The sequence below is a fragment of the Polistes canadensis genome, unplaced genomic scaffold (assembly GCF_001313835.1).
Source record: "Polistes canadensis isolate GaletaPanama2010 unplaced genomic scaffold, ASM131383v1 scaffold_1, whole genome shotgun sequence".
Classification (NCBI taxonomy): domain Eukaryota; kingdom Metazoa; phylum Arthropoda; class Insecta; order Hymenoptera; family Vespidae; genus Polistes; species Polistes canadensis.
The window spans coordinates 895839-918145 of record NW_014569548.1 but is presented as its reverse complement, the minus strand read 5'-3'; the positions used below and the strand labels follow the sequence as shown (position 1 = coordinate 918145).

At 33.9% G+C, this 22307-nt stretch overlaps 1 protein-coding gene across 4 annotated transcripts in view; it reads left to right on the top strand.

Moving 5' to 3' along the window:
- LOC106793645 (RNA-binding protein Musashi homolog Rbp6) overlaps positions 1 to 22307 on the top strand; it is a 549523-nt gene that overhangs the window by 302214 nt on the left and 225002 nt on the right. For all 4 annotated transcript variants that reach the window (XM_014760790.1, XM_014760772.1, XM_014760781.1 and 1 more), the window contains one exon: positions 3794 to 3878. In XM_014760790.1, coding sequence (XP_014616276.1) covers positions 3794 to 3878 — 85 coding nt within the window. The remainder of the gene's footprint in view (positions 1 to 3793; positions 3879 to 22307) is intronic.

The following is a 22307-nucleotide window of genomic DNA, read 5'->3' as shown; positions in this document are numbered from 1 at the left end:
TGAGGGGTGGCTCAGGCTCAGGAAGGGTGTCTGGGAAAAAGGAACGAGAGAAATGGAGAGAGAGAGAGAGAGAGATAGAGAGAGAGGGGATGAAAAGTAGAGGATCGTAGAAGCCGTGCTCAAGTAGACAAGGGACACGTCAGCTACTATCCTTCTACTACTCAGCCTTTTATAGATTATTCACGTACAAAGGTTGCGTGATAAGTGCCTCGGTATAAAACACGCGCTGCCTGGAATGATAGATTCGCATGTGTCTGGTTTTATATAAAAAAAAAAAAAAGAATTCAAAATATACCTGGAGAAACTACGATTCGAATTTGAAATATTTTCTGAAATAAGTTTGAAAAAGATAGATAAATGGATAGATAGATCAGGAGAATGTATGTGTGTGTGTGTCTGCTGCGTTATATTGAAAAAGTACTTTTACATTAGTAACTTTTGACTTATTAAAATGTTTCGTTTCGTTTTAAACGTTCTTCAAATTTTTATGTTAAAAATTCTTGAATAATTTTTATAAACAGAAAGAACTTCTTTATAAATGTTTCACATATAGCTAGTAAAGCTCAAGGAGCAGGAGGAGGATGAGGAGGAGGAGGAGTGCTCGTGATTTCCTGCAAGTTTTTCCATTAAAGCGAATGGAAAAATCTCGTGGAAGATCGCAACCCGCGCCTAAAAACCTTTCCTCGTTTTTTTGCTTGCGATGATCGGGTTATGTAAGAAAAGAGAGCGCGCGCGCGTTACGTAAGAGAAAACTTATAGTCGACTCGTATTTAACGAGCAAACTTCATTTCAAAACGCTTCCGAGTCTTATCTTTTCGTAAAACGCTGTAGCCATTCGCAGAGTGGCGAATCGGCTGCTTCTTGCTCGATTTCTATCTCTTCTTCTCGTCTAATGGTTTCCGAATTCTCGAATTGCCCGCGAGCTCTAATTAATCTTACCAGAGAATATCGATCAAATTAATAAACTCTTTTCTTTCGTCAGGCAGATTTCGACAAAGCTCTTATATTTCTTCATCTTCTTCTTCTTCTGTTTTGCCTTTCATTAAATAATTAAGTATAATATTGCTATATTTATATTTTTGATGTTTCTCGCGTTTCGTCATTTTTTCTTTAGCGTTTTTTTAATGTTAATTTATTCATTTTTCGTGATAGTTATGGCAACGTTATTACGAAGTTTCGTAAAATTGTATTCTGGTCGAGGGAATATTTTTTTAAATTCTACGCTTACGCAAAGCGACATAACGTTCCTCGGACAGATTAGTTTACTTTTGAAAACACACAAAAATTGTTATACCTCGTAATGCGAGCTCTAATGAATTTCTAATTCGTATAGTTTTACCGAAACGTATATTCTCAATTTGACAATTAGAAATACAAATTAGTCGAACGATTGAACAACATGCTGCTTTCGGTCTTTATAACTTACTAATCATCTCCGATTAAAGTACAGTATGTTGTTTGATAATTTTCGTTGCTAAAATTAATGGACTTCAAATTACACATCAATATTTAATAATAATCGTATATCTATTATACGTAGGAATTAGATACGTGCTTCTAGTACAAAGTAATCAATTTAACGACTATAATCGATGCATTTTTAAAAGTGATTACAATACTAAACGTATACTCGAATGACTATTATTACCGTTCCATTTCTTCCTAGATCATCACTCTACTACGAACCAAAACGCATAAATTAATTACAAATTCTATTTCCATTTTCTTTCCTTCTTCTTCTGCTTTATCTTCTAATCTCTCTTTGAACAAAGATTTAAAAATTCGAACATTGCGATCGAGAGATCAATTATTTCGTTGAATTCTCGTGACGATTATGTATGATGTGCGAACGAATGGGAATATTTTGTCGTGATGAGAGAAAAAAGTTATAAAACCTAAAGAGACTGAGGAAGTAAGACAAGGACAAAACAGAAGAAATAAAGAAAGAAAGAAAGAAAAAGAAATAGGATATAGAAACCAATAGCAAAGGAAGGTCCGAAGGGCGGGATTGGCGTGTTTGCTTCCTAAAGCATGTGTGCCCTATAAATAACATGTAAATATTTTCAATAACTGCCTCGGCAGCTTTGGCATGAAAAATGCAAACCGCTTTGCGTCCGTTCCTTGCTGTGCCACCACTCTATCGGGGTCTGCTGCTGCTGTTGCAACGCTGAATGCACACATACATAAACTCATATACTAGTATGACATACACGTTCGCAAATGCATATATATATATACTTATATACTTTTCTCCCTTCCTCCTTGCTTCCACAAACTGTCTTTTAATATATCTGTATACACGTTGTATGTATGTGTGTGTGTGTGTCCCCTGTCCTCTCCCCCCGTTCCCCCCGTTAAATTTATGGACCAGTTTGCCAGCCGATATTTGTTTCACTTAAGCGCCGCGACTTCGGCCCTCTTCCTCTTCCTCTTCCTCGTCCTCCTTCATCTCTCTTCAACCTCTTCTCCCCCTTCCTCCTCCCCATCCCCCAACCCCACCACCTTCATCGTACTCGATTCGCTCGACTTATCTCGCTGTGGGGAGACTTTCGTTTGTGCGAACGCGACTCCTGCATGCACGCGAGTTTTACTGCACCGGATATGAAAAAGGGCCACTATGTTACCGAGAATAAGTATTATATAACCGTGAGTGTCTTACATTTTACTATCTCCCTTTTTCCGTATATTTTCAAATGAAAACTGCACGAATATTAACGAGGGTTTAGTTTTAAACTGAGGGGTGGGGGGATTATGTTGGTAATAATAATTTAAAGACATTGACTGATAATCGCTCGTAGTTGCTGTTCATTGTTTTAAGGGTTCGTAGTTTAGTAGTATGCGTGGTTAATGTGTGTGCGTGTATGTATATACGTGAGCTATAAAAGAAACAAGAGTACGGTTTGATTAGAGCAGCCTTGAACGATACAAAATCTGTTTAAGTGAAAAAAAACAAACGGTTCCGAGATGTGGAAAATAATATTCAAAAAAGTAAATAAAAGTGAGGTAGAATAATAGTGTGAAGATAGAAAGATATTAGTATTGGTAAAGAACATAAAAAGGGCCAGTGTTCGTCGGGATACGGTTACGTTTGTTTCGTGTTGAATAATGTGAAAAATAGATTTTAGAACGTCGGATATTTTAATTTAAATAGCTTTTTTTTAAATACTTTGTTTAGAATACTTTGTTTAGAAAAAACATATCGTATCAGTGTGTATAAATATATTTTTATTATTGGTATATATCTGTAAATATACTTATTGTAAGATCGTGCTGTTCCTTCTTAAAACACCATCGTTGTGCACTAATTGATGTTGAACTAACGACAACAATAGTCTAACTGTGGAAAAATCAAATTTCAGTTTAACTATAAGTATCAACGAACGAATCGAAGCTTAGGCTTTTACTTCGTATTGTTCGTAGTGATGGGGAGTCATTGTTTACGTTGCGTATTCTCGACAATTTGGTTTTTATTTACACGAACTTTTATTCACGCGAGTCAGTACGTTCGTAAACATCGGAGCGCGCGGTTGTTTCTCTCTTCGTATCGTTTCATTCTTTTCTTTTGTGGAAAATGTGTACGTATAATTTATTAAATAAATTAAAATAAATTAATTAATAATAAATTGTATTATTTCGAATATTTTTCAATTATATTATATTTTTATTAATTATTGTCTATTTTTCTATCGATAGATTTGTTGTTGTTGTTGTAATATCGACAACTTACGGTTATCACTTAAAACTTGCATACCTTTAATCCCTGTAATAACAATTTTTATCTCTTTTGTTACAGGGGCTTTGGATTCATCACGTTTGCAGATCCCGCGAGTGTAGACAAAGTGCTGGCGCAGGGTAATCACGAACTAGACGGAAAAAAGGTTAGTTATCTAATTTTAATCAATTTAATCCAAGTATTATATGTCGAAGATTTTATTTACAAGAGAATTAAACGAATTTTATATTTGGTAATAGAAAAAAAAAAAAAAAGAAGATATTATTTCTCATGTATAAATCAGTTATCGTTGAAATTTCTTATAAAAACTCTATTACATTGATACGTGTAAATATTTTGTGATCTGAAAAAGAATATTGAACAAGAGAAGTATCCAGCTGAAATTTTCAGCTGGAACCAAAAGTTTCTACAATTTACTTGCATTTACGAACGCAATTTTCTACGACATGCAACGCGTTGAAAAGTTGAATTACCTCTTTTAACGTAATTCTCTGTTAAAGTACTTATGCATATCAACTTAATAGAACGGAAATAGAAAGGTAATAAACGAATTTAAGAACACGATGGTGATGGTTAGAGGAGTAGTAGGACGTTGATGCCAGTTGCAACGTTTGTGTTACTCGTATCCTATTACCCGCTAATTAGGAGGGAATCATTAACTTGCCACGACTAATGATCACTCGAGTTAACGCGTTAGGAATAAAGATAGGGGGATGGGGAGGGGGGAGGAGAGAAAAATAACGGGACCGTAATGAGATTAAAAAAAAGCAAATAAAACGGCATGTACGGGTTCTAATGCGTCTGTCAATATGCGCGAGTTTTGTCGGAAACGTTCGATGGTGGAAGACGAACTATGATGCACATCGGGGGAAACTTGTAAATCGTTCGTTTGGAAAACGACCGGTATGAACAGGAAAAAAAAAAGATATAAAAAATTTGTATAAATTGTTGAATATCATCGAACTCATTCCTGTTTGTCGTTAACTTTCTCGTTTGTGCTGTTACACGTTTCGTCTTTTGCAGGAACACGTAGTGTTAACTGTGTGTCGCGAGAGCAATTAATTTTCCACGTTCGAACCGCGACTCTCTTCTCTCTCTCTCTCTCTCTCTCTCTCTCTCTCTCTCGTTTCGATATAATTGAAAGAACACGCTGCGAGCTAATTAATCAAACTGATAGATAAATATTGCTGCTTGCGCCTACTACATACGTATCGTGCCATGGAGTGGTCCGTTGTTGTTTTATTTTTTATTTTTTACGCAAAATTTTTACCGGAAAGGAAGAAGAATTGAAAACAAAGGAGAGAGAAAAAAGAAAGTTTTGTAAAATATATTTTAATAGCATGCCGAACGATTCGATTATTATTATCATCTTTAAAATCTCTATAATTTTTGGTTTTATGAAAACAATATCGAACGCAATAACGATTTTTGATATATATATATATATATTAATAATATAATTATATATATATATATATATATATATATATATATATATATATATATATATATATATATATATATATATATATATATATATATATATATATATATATATATATATATATATATATATATATATATATATATATATATATATATATATATATATATATATATATATATATATATATATATATATATATATATATATATATATATATATATATAATTTCTTTTTTATAGAAACAAATAAATAGCAAAATATTATTCGTCGTTGTTTTTTAAAATTCGAGCGACAATTCAACATCGAGAATAACTATTTCGCAAAAATGAATTGTTGTTTCTGACAAATACGATTCTTCTTTCCAACTATTAAGAGAAAAACTAGAGACACAATTCCATGGAGATAATATCGTAAGTCATAATCTCAACTGGCAGAACATAGAGAGAAATAATAACAAATATTAACTGTACGCGATTGCATATAAGCACATCTAGGAAAGTACGCCATGAATACGTATAATATTAACTGGTATTCAATGGGGCTTCATTCTCTATTCAACATAAATTTTGTGTAATTTCCTTGGCAAATACAAATTGCTAGAATAAAAGAGAAAGAGAAAGAGAGAGATAGAGATAGAGAGAGAGAGAGAGAGAGAGAGAGACAAACAGACGGACTGAGATATTAAACCTTTTTTGATATAGAAGAGGTAAATATATTACAGTGTACTTTATAAGAAAATAATTTAAATACGTCGTATAACAAATAAATTTCTATTATTCTAGTTTCTCTCTTTCTATCTTTTCTCTCTCTCTCTCTCTCTCTCTCTCTTTCTATCTTTTCTCTCTCTCTCTCTCTCTCTCTCTCTCTCTTTCTATCTTTTCTCTCTCTCTCTCTCTCTCTCTCTCTCTCTTTCTCTCTCTTCTCGTTTGAAATACTAAAGGCAGAGAAGAAAGAGAAGGTGAAGGATGAATAAGAGGAGAATGGAGACATCGTGTTGATAAAAGAAAGACTGTAAGAGAAGTGGTTTTACGTTGTTATCGTTGTCTCTTGTCCATTGGTTGAGTTTCGTCATATTAATTAGCGAATCGCTATTCTTGTTCGCGATAATGAACACTCTTATGCGATTCTCGAAAGACCTCTTCTCGTCTCGTGTTGCGCGTGCGAAAGAAAAGTATAACAAAGGATCGAAAGAAGCTACCTTCCTACCTACCTGTGCCCTGCTCTACACGAGCTTCTCGAATAGAGCTGTGAAGTAATCTCATGTTTTATAAAGCACCGAGAGAGAGAAAGAGAGAGAGAGAGAGTAAAGAAAATGAGTAGAACATAAGGGGGACGAATATATATCGAGGTTACGTACTTCTACTCGTAAAGTTCAAAATTAACGAAAGTAAATTAAAATTCGAGGATCGAGGATCGTAATATTATCGTCGACAAATATAATTTAAATTAGATTAAAAAAGAAAGGAAAATTAATGATTCTCAATTAGTTGTTTCTCTCGTCTCCAAAAATAAAATTAATAATAAATAGATATCGTAGGGAATTTGGACATTCAAAAGAACTAGAACTTCATTTTGATTAATTGGACGTTTCGTTCCTTTATTGGGACTTCTTTAGCAACTTAATCTCTAAAGTTCAGCGTCTTTTTTATTTAAGCGGACATACATTTTTGTAATATTCAAAACACTATACATTCTAAACTTCGTTATCTCTTGATCCGTTATATATGAACTTTAGAGATTAAGTAGCTGATGAAATCCCAATAAAGGGACGAAATGTCCAATTAATCAAAATGAAGTTCTAGTTCTTTTGAATGTCCAAATTCCCTACGATATCTATTTATTGTTAATGATTCTGTTTAATTTATGTATAATCATCTGTGCACCATGTAATCAATTTGTTCCTTTTTCTCAGCACTCATATCATCATACACATTCAAATATTGTCTAAATATTCTTTAACTATCTTCATTTTTGTTTGTTTGTTTACCTGACCTCCCTTGTAATAAATTTTTGTCTTGATGAGTTTATATCCCGTTTAAAATAAAAAATAAAATAGAAATAAATTGGTAATGGCCTTAAACTGTGAGAGTTAACGATGAATCGTATATATATATTAATCTAGGCAACCCTGAAAAGCTAGTAGTATATTTGTAAAAAAAAATCAACGAGTAGTTCACAGAAGAGCGATTTTGCGAATCGATGCAGCGGTAGCGCTTCTCTCTATTTGGTCGGGACAATGATTTCGCAACGTGCTGCGTAAGCGCCTACGGGTGGAACAATGCTGATGGGCGATCAGAATGGCCGTCAGATTGCGCTTAATCGGGCTGAGTCCTGATTAAAAAATGCACGAATCGCACGGCTCGTAGCCCGCGCATCCTCATTTACGTTCCGTTTAATCTCAGTGCTGTGCTGGTTGGTGGTGGTGGTGATGATGGTGATGGTGGTGGTACTGGAAGTGGTTAAATCGCCCGAAACCCTGAACACATTCTCTCTATCTAAAAGAATCGTTTTTCGATACGAAACTTGTGTGTTATGTCTTTTATCTAGTTAGACGATGATGTTTACTATCTATGCGTAATTATATACTACATTATTGTAATTAATATTTCATTTCGAATTATATTATATATTAGTGCACTAACGATTATCTGTTATCCTCGATTTGTTTTCATTTTAGAATTTATTTTTCGATTATTTTTTTTCGTTATTCAATGAATAACGATTCAATTTCTTTATTATATTCAATGAATAACAATTCAATTTCTTTATTATATTCTAGGATATTTTGTTGTTATTTATTAATTATACGGGAAAAATGCGATTAAACTTTTTGATATTTATACCAGCTTTTAGGAGCTTTTGATGATGGTCGAATTTAAAGTATATTTTGCTTTTCTTTTTTTTTTTTTAAATTATGATATCATCGATGGTTAAAACGGTGAACGAAACGATGGTGTTGTTATCTGATCGCAGAATGGATCTAACGCCCTGTGGGATTTTACGCTCACGATAATGGAAGCATCTGAGCCTCATTAACATTTTCGATTTATGAGCAACGAAATCGATGCTTTCGTGGAAACAAATTGCATCTCTCTAAATTCGAAACAACTCCCCGTTACGATGCTACTCGTTGTTAATAAAACGAGTTTTTTTCTTATAATATATGTGTAAATAAACTTTTAATTCCTCGAAGATCCAGTCAAATGTGATTTAAAATAATAATCTCTCGAATGATCCTAGCGAACGTATCAATTTATTCCGAAAATAACCGAAATAGGTTAATCATTTTGTTTTTCTTTTGTTTTTTTTTCAAGTTTCATCAATAACTCTATCTGTTGTATCTATTTTCAACTGCGACAACAACTGTTCCAAGTAACCCAAGAAAAAGTTGATGAAAAATAAGTAACATCTCTCATCCGTAGAATAATTTATTTGGAGAGTCCGAAGCCACTAAGTCCTGTGGAAATTGTCTCTGCATTCCCTTATAAAACTCCGGTTACCCTTGGTTTTTTCTTCATCCCTTACTTCTCGTCACCACTCTTTTCCCTTTTCCTCAATCCTCCTTCTCTTTCCTCTTAGTTGGTGAACCAGCATACCAGATCCTCCGAACTCCGTGCATTTCTTTCTTCTTTCTCTCTCTTTCTCTTTTTCTTTCCTTCGTCGAGTGAATCAACAATAAGAGAAGCGTCCATTGTCGAATGCTTTTAAATTTGAAATACAAACCGTCTGCCTTATCCGTCGTTTCTCCACTTCCTCTTTTACCTTCTCTCATTCTACCGGCAACAGTATGAAGTAGCAACATCATAACGGCATACGCGTATTACCCCATACCTTCATTCACCCCCTCTCCTCTCCACCGTTCTTCTAAAAAGATTTTTCATTCGCATTTCCCTTTCTCTATACAATCCCCTTCCCCCCGTCTTTTCTGCACTGACACGCGCGATTTTCTCACAGTCACTTTTACCGAATTATAACTGGATTTTTCAATTATCTCGCAATTTCAGTCTCTCACCGTGCGTGTACATCACGTGCATCCAGAAAAATGTTTCAGGCCTTGGCGAGAAAGAAATAAGAAAATTGTAACGTTACTCTCTCTCTCTCTTTCTCTTTCACGAGTATCGCCATCGAAATGATCCGAAAAAAAATATTAAGAAAGATATTCTTGATTTTGAAAACAAAATAATGAGATCCTTGAGTTGCGTGTCTTATTTAAAATGAAATACAATTTTTTTTTTTTTTTACTATTTGTTCATATAAAAAAAAAACAATTTACGCGTAATTTAAGTGGTACACTTAAAGTGTGTAAAGTCATCTTGCATTTAATTTTTCAATATCATTCCTTTTTCTCCATCCTCGCGTTTGTCTGTCTTGTAAAAAAAAATTCTCAGCGTCGTATTAATATTTCCAAAAGAAATTTACGTTCGGTTCAATTTAAAGGGATTCATTAAAAAAGTTCGCAGGACCTTTCTCGAGGAACAAGGAAACTCTTCGCGGTGGAACGCGAGAGGAATAAAAAAAGGGTGCGGTGGGGTAGGGGGGATGGGAAGGGCAGGTAGGGCAGAGGGAAAAAAAATTACTCACTTTTAAATCTTGATTTACCAAACTTTATCGTTTACGGTTTATGAAGACGTATATTTCAACGCTTTGCCGAGAAATTTCCGGTTATCGTGACCGCGAATTAAGCTGATAGAGAGTAGTTGTGCTGCAGCATCTGTTCGGTGCAGTTTAACTCTTTTGCTACTTTAAATCGCGTACCTATTACTTAAAGCACACGAACAACGTCGAAAGTTTAAGTTACCTCTTTAATTAATAGAAGAATATTTCGCGCACAAAATAAAAAGAACGAAATACGAAAAATTATGTTATCAATTGAAATTTCTTTTTCAATTTTTACCAAGTGTCAAAGTGCTTATCTGGTATTTTATTACATATTAGAGAACAACAAGATATAATATAATAACGAATTGAATCACTGTAAATAGACAATATGTGAATCGTATACATTCTATAATAAAGGGGTGTGATCTTTTATCAGGAAACATCGTTTCGATCAAACATTAGTCATACGTAAAAGGCAGCACGTCGTCGCTCAATAAACTTAAGAATGATTTTCGAAGGTTTCTCGTCACTCACACGTAGCAGATAGTAAGAACCCGAACCCTACCTCCGTTGCCTTTAATGCCGCCTCGCCCTTTGATTTCCGGCTTCGAGGAAACACGATATCGTTAATGGCTCGTAACATCAACGCCAACTTTTCCGCGTAACCTCTTTTTCCTGTCAAGGAATAAACCGTCCCTGTTGTTTATTCTGCTATCCACGAGCAGAATGAAAAAAGCATCAAAGAAAATAATAGTTGGAAGAGAATAAACGAAAAAAAGAAATAAGAGATTGAGAGAGAGGGGGTAATGCAAATATAGTTAATATATTTAGATTGTAGATATTATTTTTCTTTATATTATTATATGAATTTTTATATTTGTAAAAGTTTTACTAGAAAAGAATTTACATTTTATGAGTTTGTCATTTGTTAAGCAGCCTTCTTTTGATAATATCATTGCAACGAAATGTATTTCGAAAGGATTATATTTAACGTTAGTTTCATTTCGAGCGTGCGTTTTAAAGTGAGAGGCAAATATGAACTTTCTCTATCTCTCTCTCTCTCTCTCTTTCTCTCTGCAGCTCTCTCCGATGAAGTGGATAAAAAATATATATATAGCGCGAAGCGGAGTGAGAAATACGACGAGACAGACAATATCTCTAGATCAAAATTGAAAATCCCGGATTCGTAGCCACGAGAAAGATAGATATTCCAATAGTGAATTTTAGAATCGGCGTGATATAACTTTGCCGATGTGTAGGTACGTATATAGATGTATAGGTATTTATATATATATATTTATGTGATATATTATATTCGTAATATGACGATTGTTGGTAACGGTTGAAAAATAAACGATTTACATTTGCGTTTACGCAATTCTGCAAATAACGTTCACTCTCGGTAGCGGTGCACGTATTGCCAGTAAGTTTGTCCATATAAATCAGTCGTTCCCAACGTATAAAGTGACATGAAAATGAAGCGTCGGGAAATCCTAACACGCGAATCAGCTGATTTATGCAGTGTGAATTAAATTTTAAAGCGGCCTGCGGTAGATATTTCAATCGCTGCTGGTAACACGACGTAGAAATTTCTACTCTTGTTCTCTCTCTCTCTCTCTCTCCCTCTCCCTCTTTCTCTCTCTGGTCCTGTGTGAACGTAGAGGAAAGGTAAAATGTGGGTAGATAATTATTTATTCCTTCAACGTCATAAATTTACCGCAGATGAGTTATTATATTTCGCGTTAGCATTTCATAGATTTTTGTTTCATTGTTTCTCCTATCGTTCATTGTCTCTACGTTAAATTTAAGAAGATATCTTTGAGAATATTCTACCAACCGTTAGGATAGGGGAAACGTGTGTGTATAATACGCACATAGCACGCCACTCTTCATTGAGAGTGTGAAATACCGCGAACAAGTTACGTGCAGCAGGTACCATCTGTAGCGGTTTGTAAAATATAAATAATTAGTATGATGTATAAGCGGGCTGCGGCCAGTTGTTTCAAATCCCATATATCTATCCTAGGCTTCGTGCATTTATTTTTGCTAAAGTCCAAATTTTACATCGTTAAATTAATCTACCCGCGTGACCAATTTGTATCCTTCAATTTAGAAATAATAAAATATTGAAAGGTGCGTAACTTTTTCGAGAAAATTTTGTTTCCTTTTTCTTTTTTACATATATTTAATTTTTATCTTCGATCAATATGAAAAGTAATTGTTTTATTCTAACGATGTTCACATTCAAATATACGAATCACGGTACTATCTTTTTCTATCTTTATGATATACTATATTACGAGTAAAATAAGCTAAAATATACAGAAGTAACAGAAATTTAACTCTCGGACTCTTATCCCTAGATACTTTGAATAATCTGAACATTCTAAAAACTCTACGACGTTTTATTCTCTACTTCTCTTTACTCTTTACTTTTACATTAGATTCTTTTTATTCTTAGATTGATGAACTCGCGACAAACTTCTGTTTATTCGTATTAATGTATATCTGACTTACAAAAATTAAAAATAAAAAAAGATATTCCGTTTATCAATGTTTTGATTTTTTTTTATTCGTCACAGGGGATCATTACAGAAATGCTAATGGTTTTAACATATATTTTTCCAGTCTTTAAAAAAAACACATACTACTTGACGTTCTTTTCTTTTTTTTTTTTTATAAAATTCCATACCTTTAGTCAAAGTACAAAAAACGGTGTCATCGGTGAATAAAAACAAAGATCGCTAAAATTTCCGGGCTGAAGGGTAAAATTAAGGAGCTTGCGCGAGGAATTGTTTCTCGAGCTATTGTTTTAAAAGCCAAGAGCACGAGGGGCGAATACAAGACGTAGAGAACAAGATAAACAAGAAACACCGAAGAAAATAAAAAGAGAGAAGATATAACATGAAAACCGAACTCTCGTGAAATCTTAAAAAAAAAAAAGACAAAGAAAAAGAAAAGAACAAAAATACGCGTATGTGTATAGTCTTATTTATGTATGCAGTAGTGGTATAGTACATACCGTTCTTGTTTCCATCTAATATTTTGCTGAAATATTAAAAAAAAAAAAAAGCAAGAAAAAGGGAAGAAAAAAAAACAATTATAAAAAAATCGATCGAGCAAACACACGTCGATGGAAGAGGAGGCAGGCGAGAAGGTTCGCAGCGTTGTCCAGTTCCCAGGACAAAAAAAAAAGCAGAAAGAAAGAGAGAGAAAGAGAGAAATTCCTATATACGTTGCATATTAGCCCTAGCATCCCTTTCTTCGTATCTCCCTCTTTATTTACCTCTTTTGCTCTCTTCAGCTCGCATCATAGAGCCCCACATGCTCGGACGATCCATTTCTAGATTAAACATGCGTAAAACTCCACTCTTGTACGAAGGACTGCGCATACAAGAAGTGCTCCTCCCCTCCCCCACCCCACCCCATCCCACTCCTATTTTTCTCTCTCCCCTTCTCGTTCACTTGATCTCCCCCTTCGTTCCTCGGCCCCCTTCCTTCGTTTCACCGTGACTTGACTGTTCCCAACCTCTTCCTCCTCTTTATCTTTTTTTTTTTTTTCTGTTACCACCTTCGTCTTGTTCGCTTATTCGTGCATCTCTATTTTCTTCTCGACGCGTATATGTGTAGTCATTCCTATTCCGTTTTGTGCATAAACGTAGACAATGACGAACGACATTCGAAAAGGAGAAGAAACTAGGCTCTCTCTCTCTCTCTCTCTCTCTTTAACACGTGTGAAAATATTCTAAAGGTTTAAAAGACTCGTCGTCGGGAGAAACAAATCCGTTGGTCCGTAAAACAACTGCCAAGATTCTACTTCAGACTTGGGGGTTGTCTGATAAGAATATATGCATAGATTTCTAACACGCACATATATATATATATGCATGAATGAAAAGAAGGAGATTTTTCAGGTCTCCTGTAGAACATTTTTTTTTCATTCGATTATATCCTGGATACTTACGGTACAAATAATTATTATTTCGATTTATCTTATAAAATAAATTAACAAGTTTTTAATTACGTGTTGTATGAAATATTAATTTTCGTGAGAGATTATTATATTTATTATAATATATAAAAATATATGCATAGTTTTGTAATATATATGCAAGTAGTATTAGATTATATATATATTCGAGTGTTACGTTTGTTAATTTAAATGAAAAATTTCTTATAAAAGTAGTCATCTCTTTTTTAACGATGAGACAACATAGACTTAAAAAAAGTCGTTCTATTTGTAAGGCCAAGGTCGAGAGTAACATTGATCGTAAAGCTTAATGAGAGACCTTCGGTGTGTGTATTTTCGTATCAGTAAACAGAGCACGTTTCGTTTAAATGAAACTATATATATATATATGTATATATGTATAGAGATGTATATTTACGTATATACGAAAAGTAAAGTTTTTGTGTGAATGTAAGTCGAATAGATGAGAAAAGTGGGGATAACGTGACGACGCAAGAAAACATGCGCGGAGGAATTAAAGTACAGAAACTCATCGGTAATGGTGTGATGTGAAAGCGAAAGATAGAGAGAGAGAGAGAGAGAGAGAGAGTCGAAGAGAGAAAGAGATAGAAGTTGGTTAAAGGGTCTGAGAGGTTGAGGGCAAAGTTTCTCTTCGGTCTGTTTACTAGTGGATGGTAAAAAGGGTGATTTAGTAGGGATCTATTGAAAAGGTACATATACAATATTTCTATAGATATGAAAGAAAATGTGCGTATATTTTAAACTGCATCTCTTAATTGGGAACGCGATTATTTCTCAACGTTTACTGAATTGCGTGTAATTTGCTTCATAACAACTAACTTTTCTCGGTCTCCGTTTCTTCTTCTTCTTCTCTCTCTCTCTATCTTTCTATCTTTCTCTCTTTCTCTTCAGTTATTGCAGAATGGGCAAGTCATTTCTTTGGTAACGGAGAAGCCACATAACGGAGAAAAAGGGATGAAAGAGAAAGTAAAGAGTAAGTACAGGAACGGACGAGTATTATTTAGTAAAGAGGAAAGTATAAAGCTGAATAATACGAGGCTAACAGCTTTTCCGTGGAAAATGTATACCAATCTGAATAATGGCTCGTTCGAGGTTGACCGAAAGGATTTCGAATACAAAGCAACGAAACTCCGAAATCTTTTTTTTTTTTCTTTTTCTAAAAGAAGATGATGAAACCTTATGCTCTTTTTCAAAGTAACTTAAACTTTAGAAATTTTCTATGCAAAAATAATATAATGGTTTGGTGGTACGGTTCACGATAACCGTGCATTAACTTGCGATCAATCGTAAGAGAAAATTCTTGAATCGAATTCGTATTTTTTCGATGTACTATGTTTCGTTCATCAGTTGGATCATTAAAATGATTAAAAAATAACAATACAGGTTATATCATATACGATATTGAAAATTGAAAGTATCTCTATAAGAATTTTTATCATTGTCAAAGTAAAATAATTGAGGATAGAATCGAAATGCACGTGTTCTCCTTCCCATGGAGAATAGAAATTGCTTAAGTACTTTAAAATCAACCGGAACACTATGGGCTACTACGTTGGGAACCTCTGAAAGGGTGTTGTCGATAATCGAAGTTGAAGCTTTCCAGTTAATTGCGTAGTTCGTCGGCTTTACCCATAAATGTTCGAATTATTGGAAACACTATCGATGAGTGTTAAATACGCAGAGACTGTGCTTCAAAGCCATTTTGTTGTTACGTTTTCCAACCCTGACATCTAGGACTTTCCAATGAATGTCCACACTGCGAAAGGGTTATCTACGAGTTATCAACTTCTAATCGAATCCACTGGCTGCTAGATTCAATTTCTACGAGTATACTAGAATCGTGACTTTCACTATACGGAGAAGTAAGTAAGCAGAGAGAGAGAGTAGTATAGATAGACACGACTTTTGATTGCAGGTGCGTTGAAGAAGATTTCGCGTGGTAGTAGAATACATGGACACGGTGAAATCACAACGAAGGTGAAGCAGAGAGAGAGAGAAAGAAAGAAAGAAAGAGAGAGAGAGAGAGAGAGATAGAGACTTTGTTGTTCCAGCAGCTTAAATAATTCATAAGCAATATCGTACCGTGGTCACGGTCACGTCTTGGCTTCCTTTCTGATTGGCTTGAATTTACGATCCATTGTCGCCTGATTGGCCACGCTTGTGCGACGGATGGTGGCTTCGTAAAGAAAAGCAATTTATCGTCTGAAAGCATTCACGTGCCAAGCGAAATACCGTGGTATGGTGGTGGTGGTGGTGGTGGTGGTGGTGGTGGTGGTACGCGGAACTAAGAAAGAGAGAGAGAGAGAGATAAAAAAAGAAAGAGAGCGTGAAACGCTTTTGGTAATTTCTCGAAGAACTCCCTTGCGTCCCTTTTCTTTTCTTTTCCTTTATTCATTTCTCGATTTGCTACTATCTTATATACCTCTCTTCGTTCATTCCGATCCCGTACGGGGAAAAATTTTTCGAGATATTTTTCAACTATTCAGAGAATCGATGGAGGTCGTTTATTTATATTTCTCAAATATGTTTCTCTTCGGCCCCCTTTTTCCATCGTTTTTCATTCACTCTCTTTCTCTCTTTCTCTCTCCTCCACTCTGAACATACGTAAAGAGATACGATTTACTATTCTCAAATCGGAAAAGGTATGTATGTGCAGTTGATTTACAAAGAATGGTTGTTTCGACGAAAATATTTCACAAGACGATATCTTTTAGGAAGAGTAACCATTCGTTGTGAAAATACTTTCAAAGGGAATTTTCGATTTGGATAAGAATCGGAGGGAGGATTGGGTTAAAGGATTGAGCGTTTATCGAATTAGGAAATGATTTGTATTTAAATCGTTTAATTATTGATTAATTACGGAAATTTATGTGTATATGTTGTACACATAAGTGTTTTAAATTAAATATAAGAATTCATTTTCGATAAAATTGTTTTTCAAAATTCGTCAGGATTGCATATGTATTTACGTAATACATTTTCATAAAAGGTAAATCAAATCTATGTTATACCATTAATAGTGTCCAAGTACGTAAATAGAACAAATAAAGATAAAAAAATCTTTCAAAGTAGTTTTTGTTATTCAAATTTCTATATGTTTTCGTTGGTGAAATATCGTCTTCGAAATATGGTCATTCATAGTTCTTATATGGACACCTGTTCGTGATATAGTAGCAAAGAAAAAGAAAAAACTATGCACGTCGAGTAACTGAATAAATTCTATAAATTTATGTAGGTCATTGCGTCAATGCACATCCACCATCTACTTACATTTTATTTGCATGAAGATATCTTCGGAAACTAAATGTCATAAAGTTTGCAAACAAAAGGGCATTTTAAAAGGCAAATTTTTAGATACGACCTCGGGGAATTTCTTATACAATCGACACGTTGTGAAAAATGTTGCTTTTGTAAAATCTTTGATAGAATTTTTTCAATTCTGTTTAAAGTTTAGCACGAATTATAATTTATTTTCTAAATATATTTGTATTTATGTGTATATATCTGTAAACTTGTTTGATCATTATCAATTAATTACTCTAATCAAATATAACCATTTTACATATTATTCGTGTACAAGTTGCGAAAATGCTGAATCGTTTGAAAAGCTTGTTAAACGCGGCGTGCATTTAATTATTATAAATAATAAAAAGAATTCGTCGACACAATAGTATTGCAAAAGTACACAAATCAGAAAATGATTGATGAATGCGATCTGCATAGTAAATATTATATATTTTCTTTTACATTATTATGAAAAATATAAATTGAGATATCACGTACCGATACGATCGAACAGAAAAAAGGGTACCAGAAAGATGAGATGTTTGTCTTAAAGGAAACATTGAATAGTACCAATTGTTAAATATTTCTTGTTCGATAGCGACATTGAGAGGTTGCGAAAGGAAATTATGCCCGATACACAGGGACGAGGGACACAACAACGCGAGTTGCAATTTCACTTCGGTCTGGTGGACCTTGTTGTCCGTGACACTTTGACGCAACTCAGGACGGAGAATCGTCCAGAGGGCACCTGTACCAGGCAGTTATGAGTTGGTTAATTGTTTTGTCACTGTTCGTCGTCCGTTCTCTCATCGTCCTGTTGGTTCATCCTCCTCGTCATCCTTGCTGTTTCTGCAGCTATTATTACGTTGGCAGTAGTAGTAGTAGTTACTACGTTCGTTCGTGGTATACTTCCAGGAATATATCTCCAAATCGTTTCCACAATAGTGCTAGGTTTATGCCTTGACGGGTTATCCTAAGGATTCCAAAGCCACACAAAATCGATACTTATCCTACCATTGTTTGCTCGCGAAGAGGCTCGACTGTAACGACTACAAAGCTTTGGACTCCTTCGGATTGCTTTTCTCTCTCTCTCTCTCTCTCTCTCTTTATCTTTCACACACACTTTCTGACTCTCTTTTACTGTCGTATGATTTCCTACTACTCATGATGCTCTAGCATATAGATACGTCCCGAAGTTGGTTGAGAAAACATTTGAAATGATTTATGAAAATAAGTTACTTCAATGCGAATCATATTTTATCGTACCGAAAATACGATTGAGTTAATTGTTCAGAAATATTTACTTTTGTTTTTTCTTTTTATTAGCTAACAATTTTTTAGCTCTCAATGTGTAAGATTTTAATTCTTTTATCCGAAGGATAAGTATTTTTTTGTTAATCTTTAATTATAATTAATTTAATAAGGAAAAAGAAAATATATCTTAGATTGTCCAATATCTTGGGTTACGTGTAAAGAATCTCATCACGTTTGTCATTATTTTTCTTCCTTATTTCGGGCTGTTATAACAAGAAGAACGATAGAAAAATACGAAGAAGGTTAAGAAAGGGAAAATGAACGCTTTTAAAATTAAATAAGCGTAACATTAATTAGTAATCTGAAGTGGTCGCTTAAATGCTCGGTTTGAGCTGTGTCGAGCAGCAGCAGCAGCAGCCGATGAAGGTGTTGGTGAAGTCTGGATGAAGCGAAGGGTAGGAATATCAAGAGTTTCATTAAGTCGTGGAAGAGGATAATACTGAGAACTAGACAAAGCGCGGAATGGTAAAATCTAAGATTCGAGTCTTACGAATGGGCAGATCAATTCTCATAAGTAATAAATTTCATTTATATAATTAAATATAATTTATGATATTTCTCGTATTTCTCGAATTATTGTACTTTAGGGGTGATTTAATAGAAAATTTGAAATGTATTTATTTGCTAAAGGGTTTCCGGAAAAAGGGGGACAAGAAACACTCGTTAAAAGGGAAATTTCGAAAGGGATGAGGGCGTGGCTATTGAAAAGTGACGATAAGCTCTTAAGTTTATTTAAGATACAATAAAGTGGACAATAATGATGATAATAATTATAATGATAATGTCGTTAACAGAAATACAGTAATTATTACAAGATAAAAAGATATAATAAAAGATTGAAACTGCATAATTAAGATAGAATAGATAAATATTAAAAATAATAATGTTCTTAACAAGCATATTTTATCTTTCAACAACAATAAGATTGCTGCAATTGAAAAATTACACATAAAATTATTTAATATATAGCTTAGCATACACAATACAGTTATTGAACGATTATATATCAACCAACATTGAAATCACAAATGCAAAAAAAACCAAAAGTCAGTTAAATTGAAAAAATAATTAGAATAGTTACGATAAGAGATACCGGCCGATTTAATATTGCGAGGAAATTTCTATATACCATATAATACGAACTATACTCTACTAGACATATTCTCGTAGACTTGAGTGAAGCCCTGGGATCAGACTTGAGTACAAAACAATATAATAGTAACGGTAACAACTTATGTTTAATGCCACGCAAGGCCTCTTTGTCTTGGATTTGCCACCACAAATGCCTCAAAGGACTAAGTGCTTATGAACAGGAGTAAATATAATTAATTAATAATGATAATAATAAGAAGAATTTATGAAGGAAATTAAACGGAATATGAAATTTTAGCTTATTCCAAAGAAAGGATAAATTTATTAAGTAATTTACTCTTCGATTGTTTAAATTCGAAATCTTATAAACTTCTCGGTTGATTTTTAAATTAATTATCGTATTGTTAATATAATATATTGAAAAGTATAAATTGGAAATTCGCGGAAAATAGTTATTGAGAAGATAAAGAAGAACAACACATATATATATATATAGTAAAGGAAAAGGATTTGCGATTCGTTATACACGTATTCGTAGAAAATCCTATAATAAGGATTAAATTAAATGCAATAGTGCACCATTTATGTAAAGATCCGCGTATAAATTTTGTCCGGGACGGTTAATTAAAATTCGCGTTGGTAGCATTCCGCAAAACATTTCTTTTCGAATACAATTTTCAAGTTAAATTATGTTCAACGATGAAGCATCAGAATAACCAATTGCAGATTCGCTTAAAGAAGAACCGGACGAACAAAAGGGAGAGGGTAAGCGAATTAAAAGAATGAGACGAGACCGAGTAAAATTGACTTTTTCTGCCGCGAAACGTGGAACGCGAGATTGTAATAAACTCGCATGCAATGCATTTTTATCCTTTATCGTTTTATTTACGGTATATTGTATTTTTATATTCTAATTGGATCACAGAGATGAAACAGAAGATTTAAACAAGCATTTGAAATCATTTCCGGTTTTCTTTTTCTTTTGAATTTATTTATTTATTTTCCATTTATTTCCTACTGTCAGTTTTTTAACTTTCGCGAAAGATTCTTGTTTATTTCTTTCAGAAATATTATAAAGCACAGCAACAACGCGTGTTGGCACATGCCATCAACCTGTCTGTTAGTTTTGCTTATGAAAGATGCTCAATATTAGTTGGCGCCAAATGTCAATGACGTTTCAACGTAAAATCAAAAAGAAAAAAAGAAAAAAAAAGGGAAAATTTCGACGCGCGTTGTAGGAAAAAAAAACAAAAGAAAAAAAATACAAAAATGTACCCCCGTTGTTACGTTTACACTAATCGAATCTCTCCGAAACGGTCGAGGTAACAAATGGCGGCAAAAAGTAATTGAGCAGCAGTAAAAGTCGATATGTGTTTTTGTTCTCGTAGAAACGGAATTAAGCCATATAACGAACGAGATAGAGTTAGCTAGACATTTGGGAATTTTGCATGTCTATATGAGCAAGGATATGTTTTTTCTTTTTTTCTTTTTATAACTCGAATTTCTTTCATTCTATGAATGGATAGCGGCGAATCGAATTTTAACGGAAGATATTTATACATTTGCATACATTCATCGCGTTTAAACTATTTCCTACCTTATATTATTTTTTGAAATATTAAAATTAAATATATATTTATTTGTTAATATTCGATACGCGTCGTTTCGTTATCTTTATTTCGTTAAAATACATTTTACGCAAAGTATACGAGATCGAATGAAAATTCAATTTGTTTTTATTTTATGAATCTCCGCATTTTAACGAAAGATTAAAAAAAAAAGAAAACCGAAGAGAAATAAATACAGAATGATATTTTTCTTTTTTTTTTGATTCCGTGAAGTTACGGAGAAAGAAGAACGGCCCTCAAAATAACGGCGCGTTTGTCCAGCGAAGAAAATAATATACAGAACGGATCGAAGTCGAAAGTCCATTTTTATGGGTCTATACATCTTGAGGTTGGGGGCGTAGCGGGAGAGGGGAGGGTGATAGCGAAACGAGGTAGGGTGGCGTCAATGGTTTGCCCCATAGGGAGAGAGAAACGAAGGTTCGTGAGAATTTGTACGCAGCTGGCGCGAATATTAAAAGCGATCGCTCAGTCCTGCGTAATAACTGACCGCCGTTTTGGATCTGCCTGTAGATATAATAAATCTAAACCAGGTACCTTCGAGGTAATCTTCTAGTACGTTATTCGCGTTACGTATCAAATATAAACAGGTGTGTATTCTCGCCATTAAGACAAAAAAAAATACATACCTTAACATCGATATCGGTCACGAACAAATAACGAGCTTTATATGAAGAAGGAAATAAAAAACAGAAGTATTTAAAAATCTTTAGATTATTTAAATGTAAAAACATTTTATTATTTATATATATATATATATTGTTTTGTACGCTTTAATATTTATTTTTTCTTATAATTGTTTCAAGTTGAACTAGGTCATCCTCGTATTAAAAATCTTCTGAAAGCCAAATAATGAACTTTTTAATATATATATACGCGTGTTTTAAGGTACCTACATATATATATACCTATAGGATTTTCTTTCTTTCTTTTCTTTGACGAAGTTAGATATACTACGACCATTAGAAGTAGCTGTATAGTCTAAGTCGATGATATCTCATCGATAGCTTTAGATCGTGAGTTCGAAGTGAAAAATTCTTCCTTGCCTTTCGGGAGTAGAGAGAACATACACGTACGAAGATTCATCTATCTATCTATCTATCTATTTCTCTCTCTCTCTCTCTCTCTCTCTTTCTTTCTGTATCTTGATTCGTTTCGCATAGTCCTTCTTTTTTTTTGTTTTTTTTTTTATTCCTTCTCCTTTTGTAAAAGTTGGAAAAG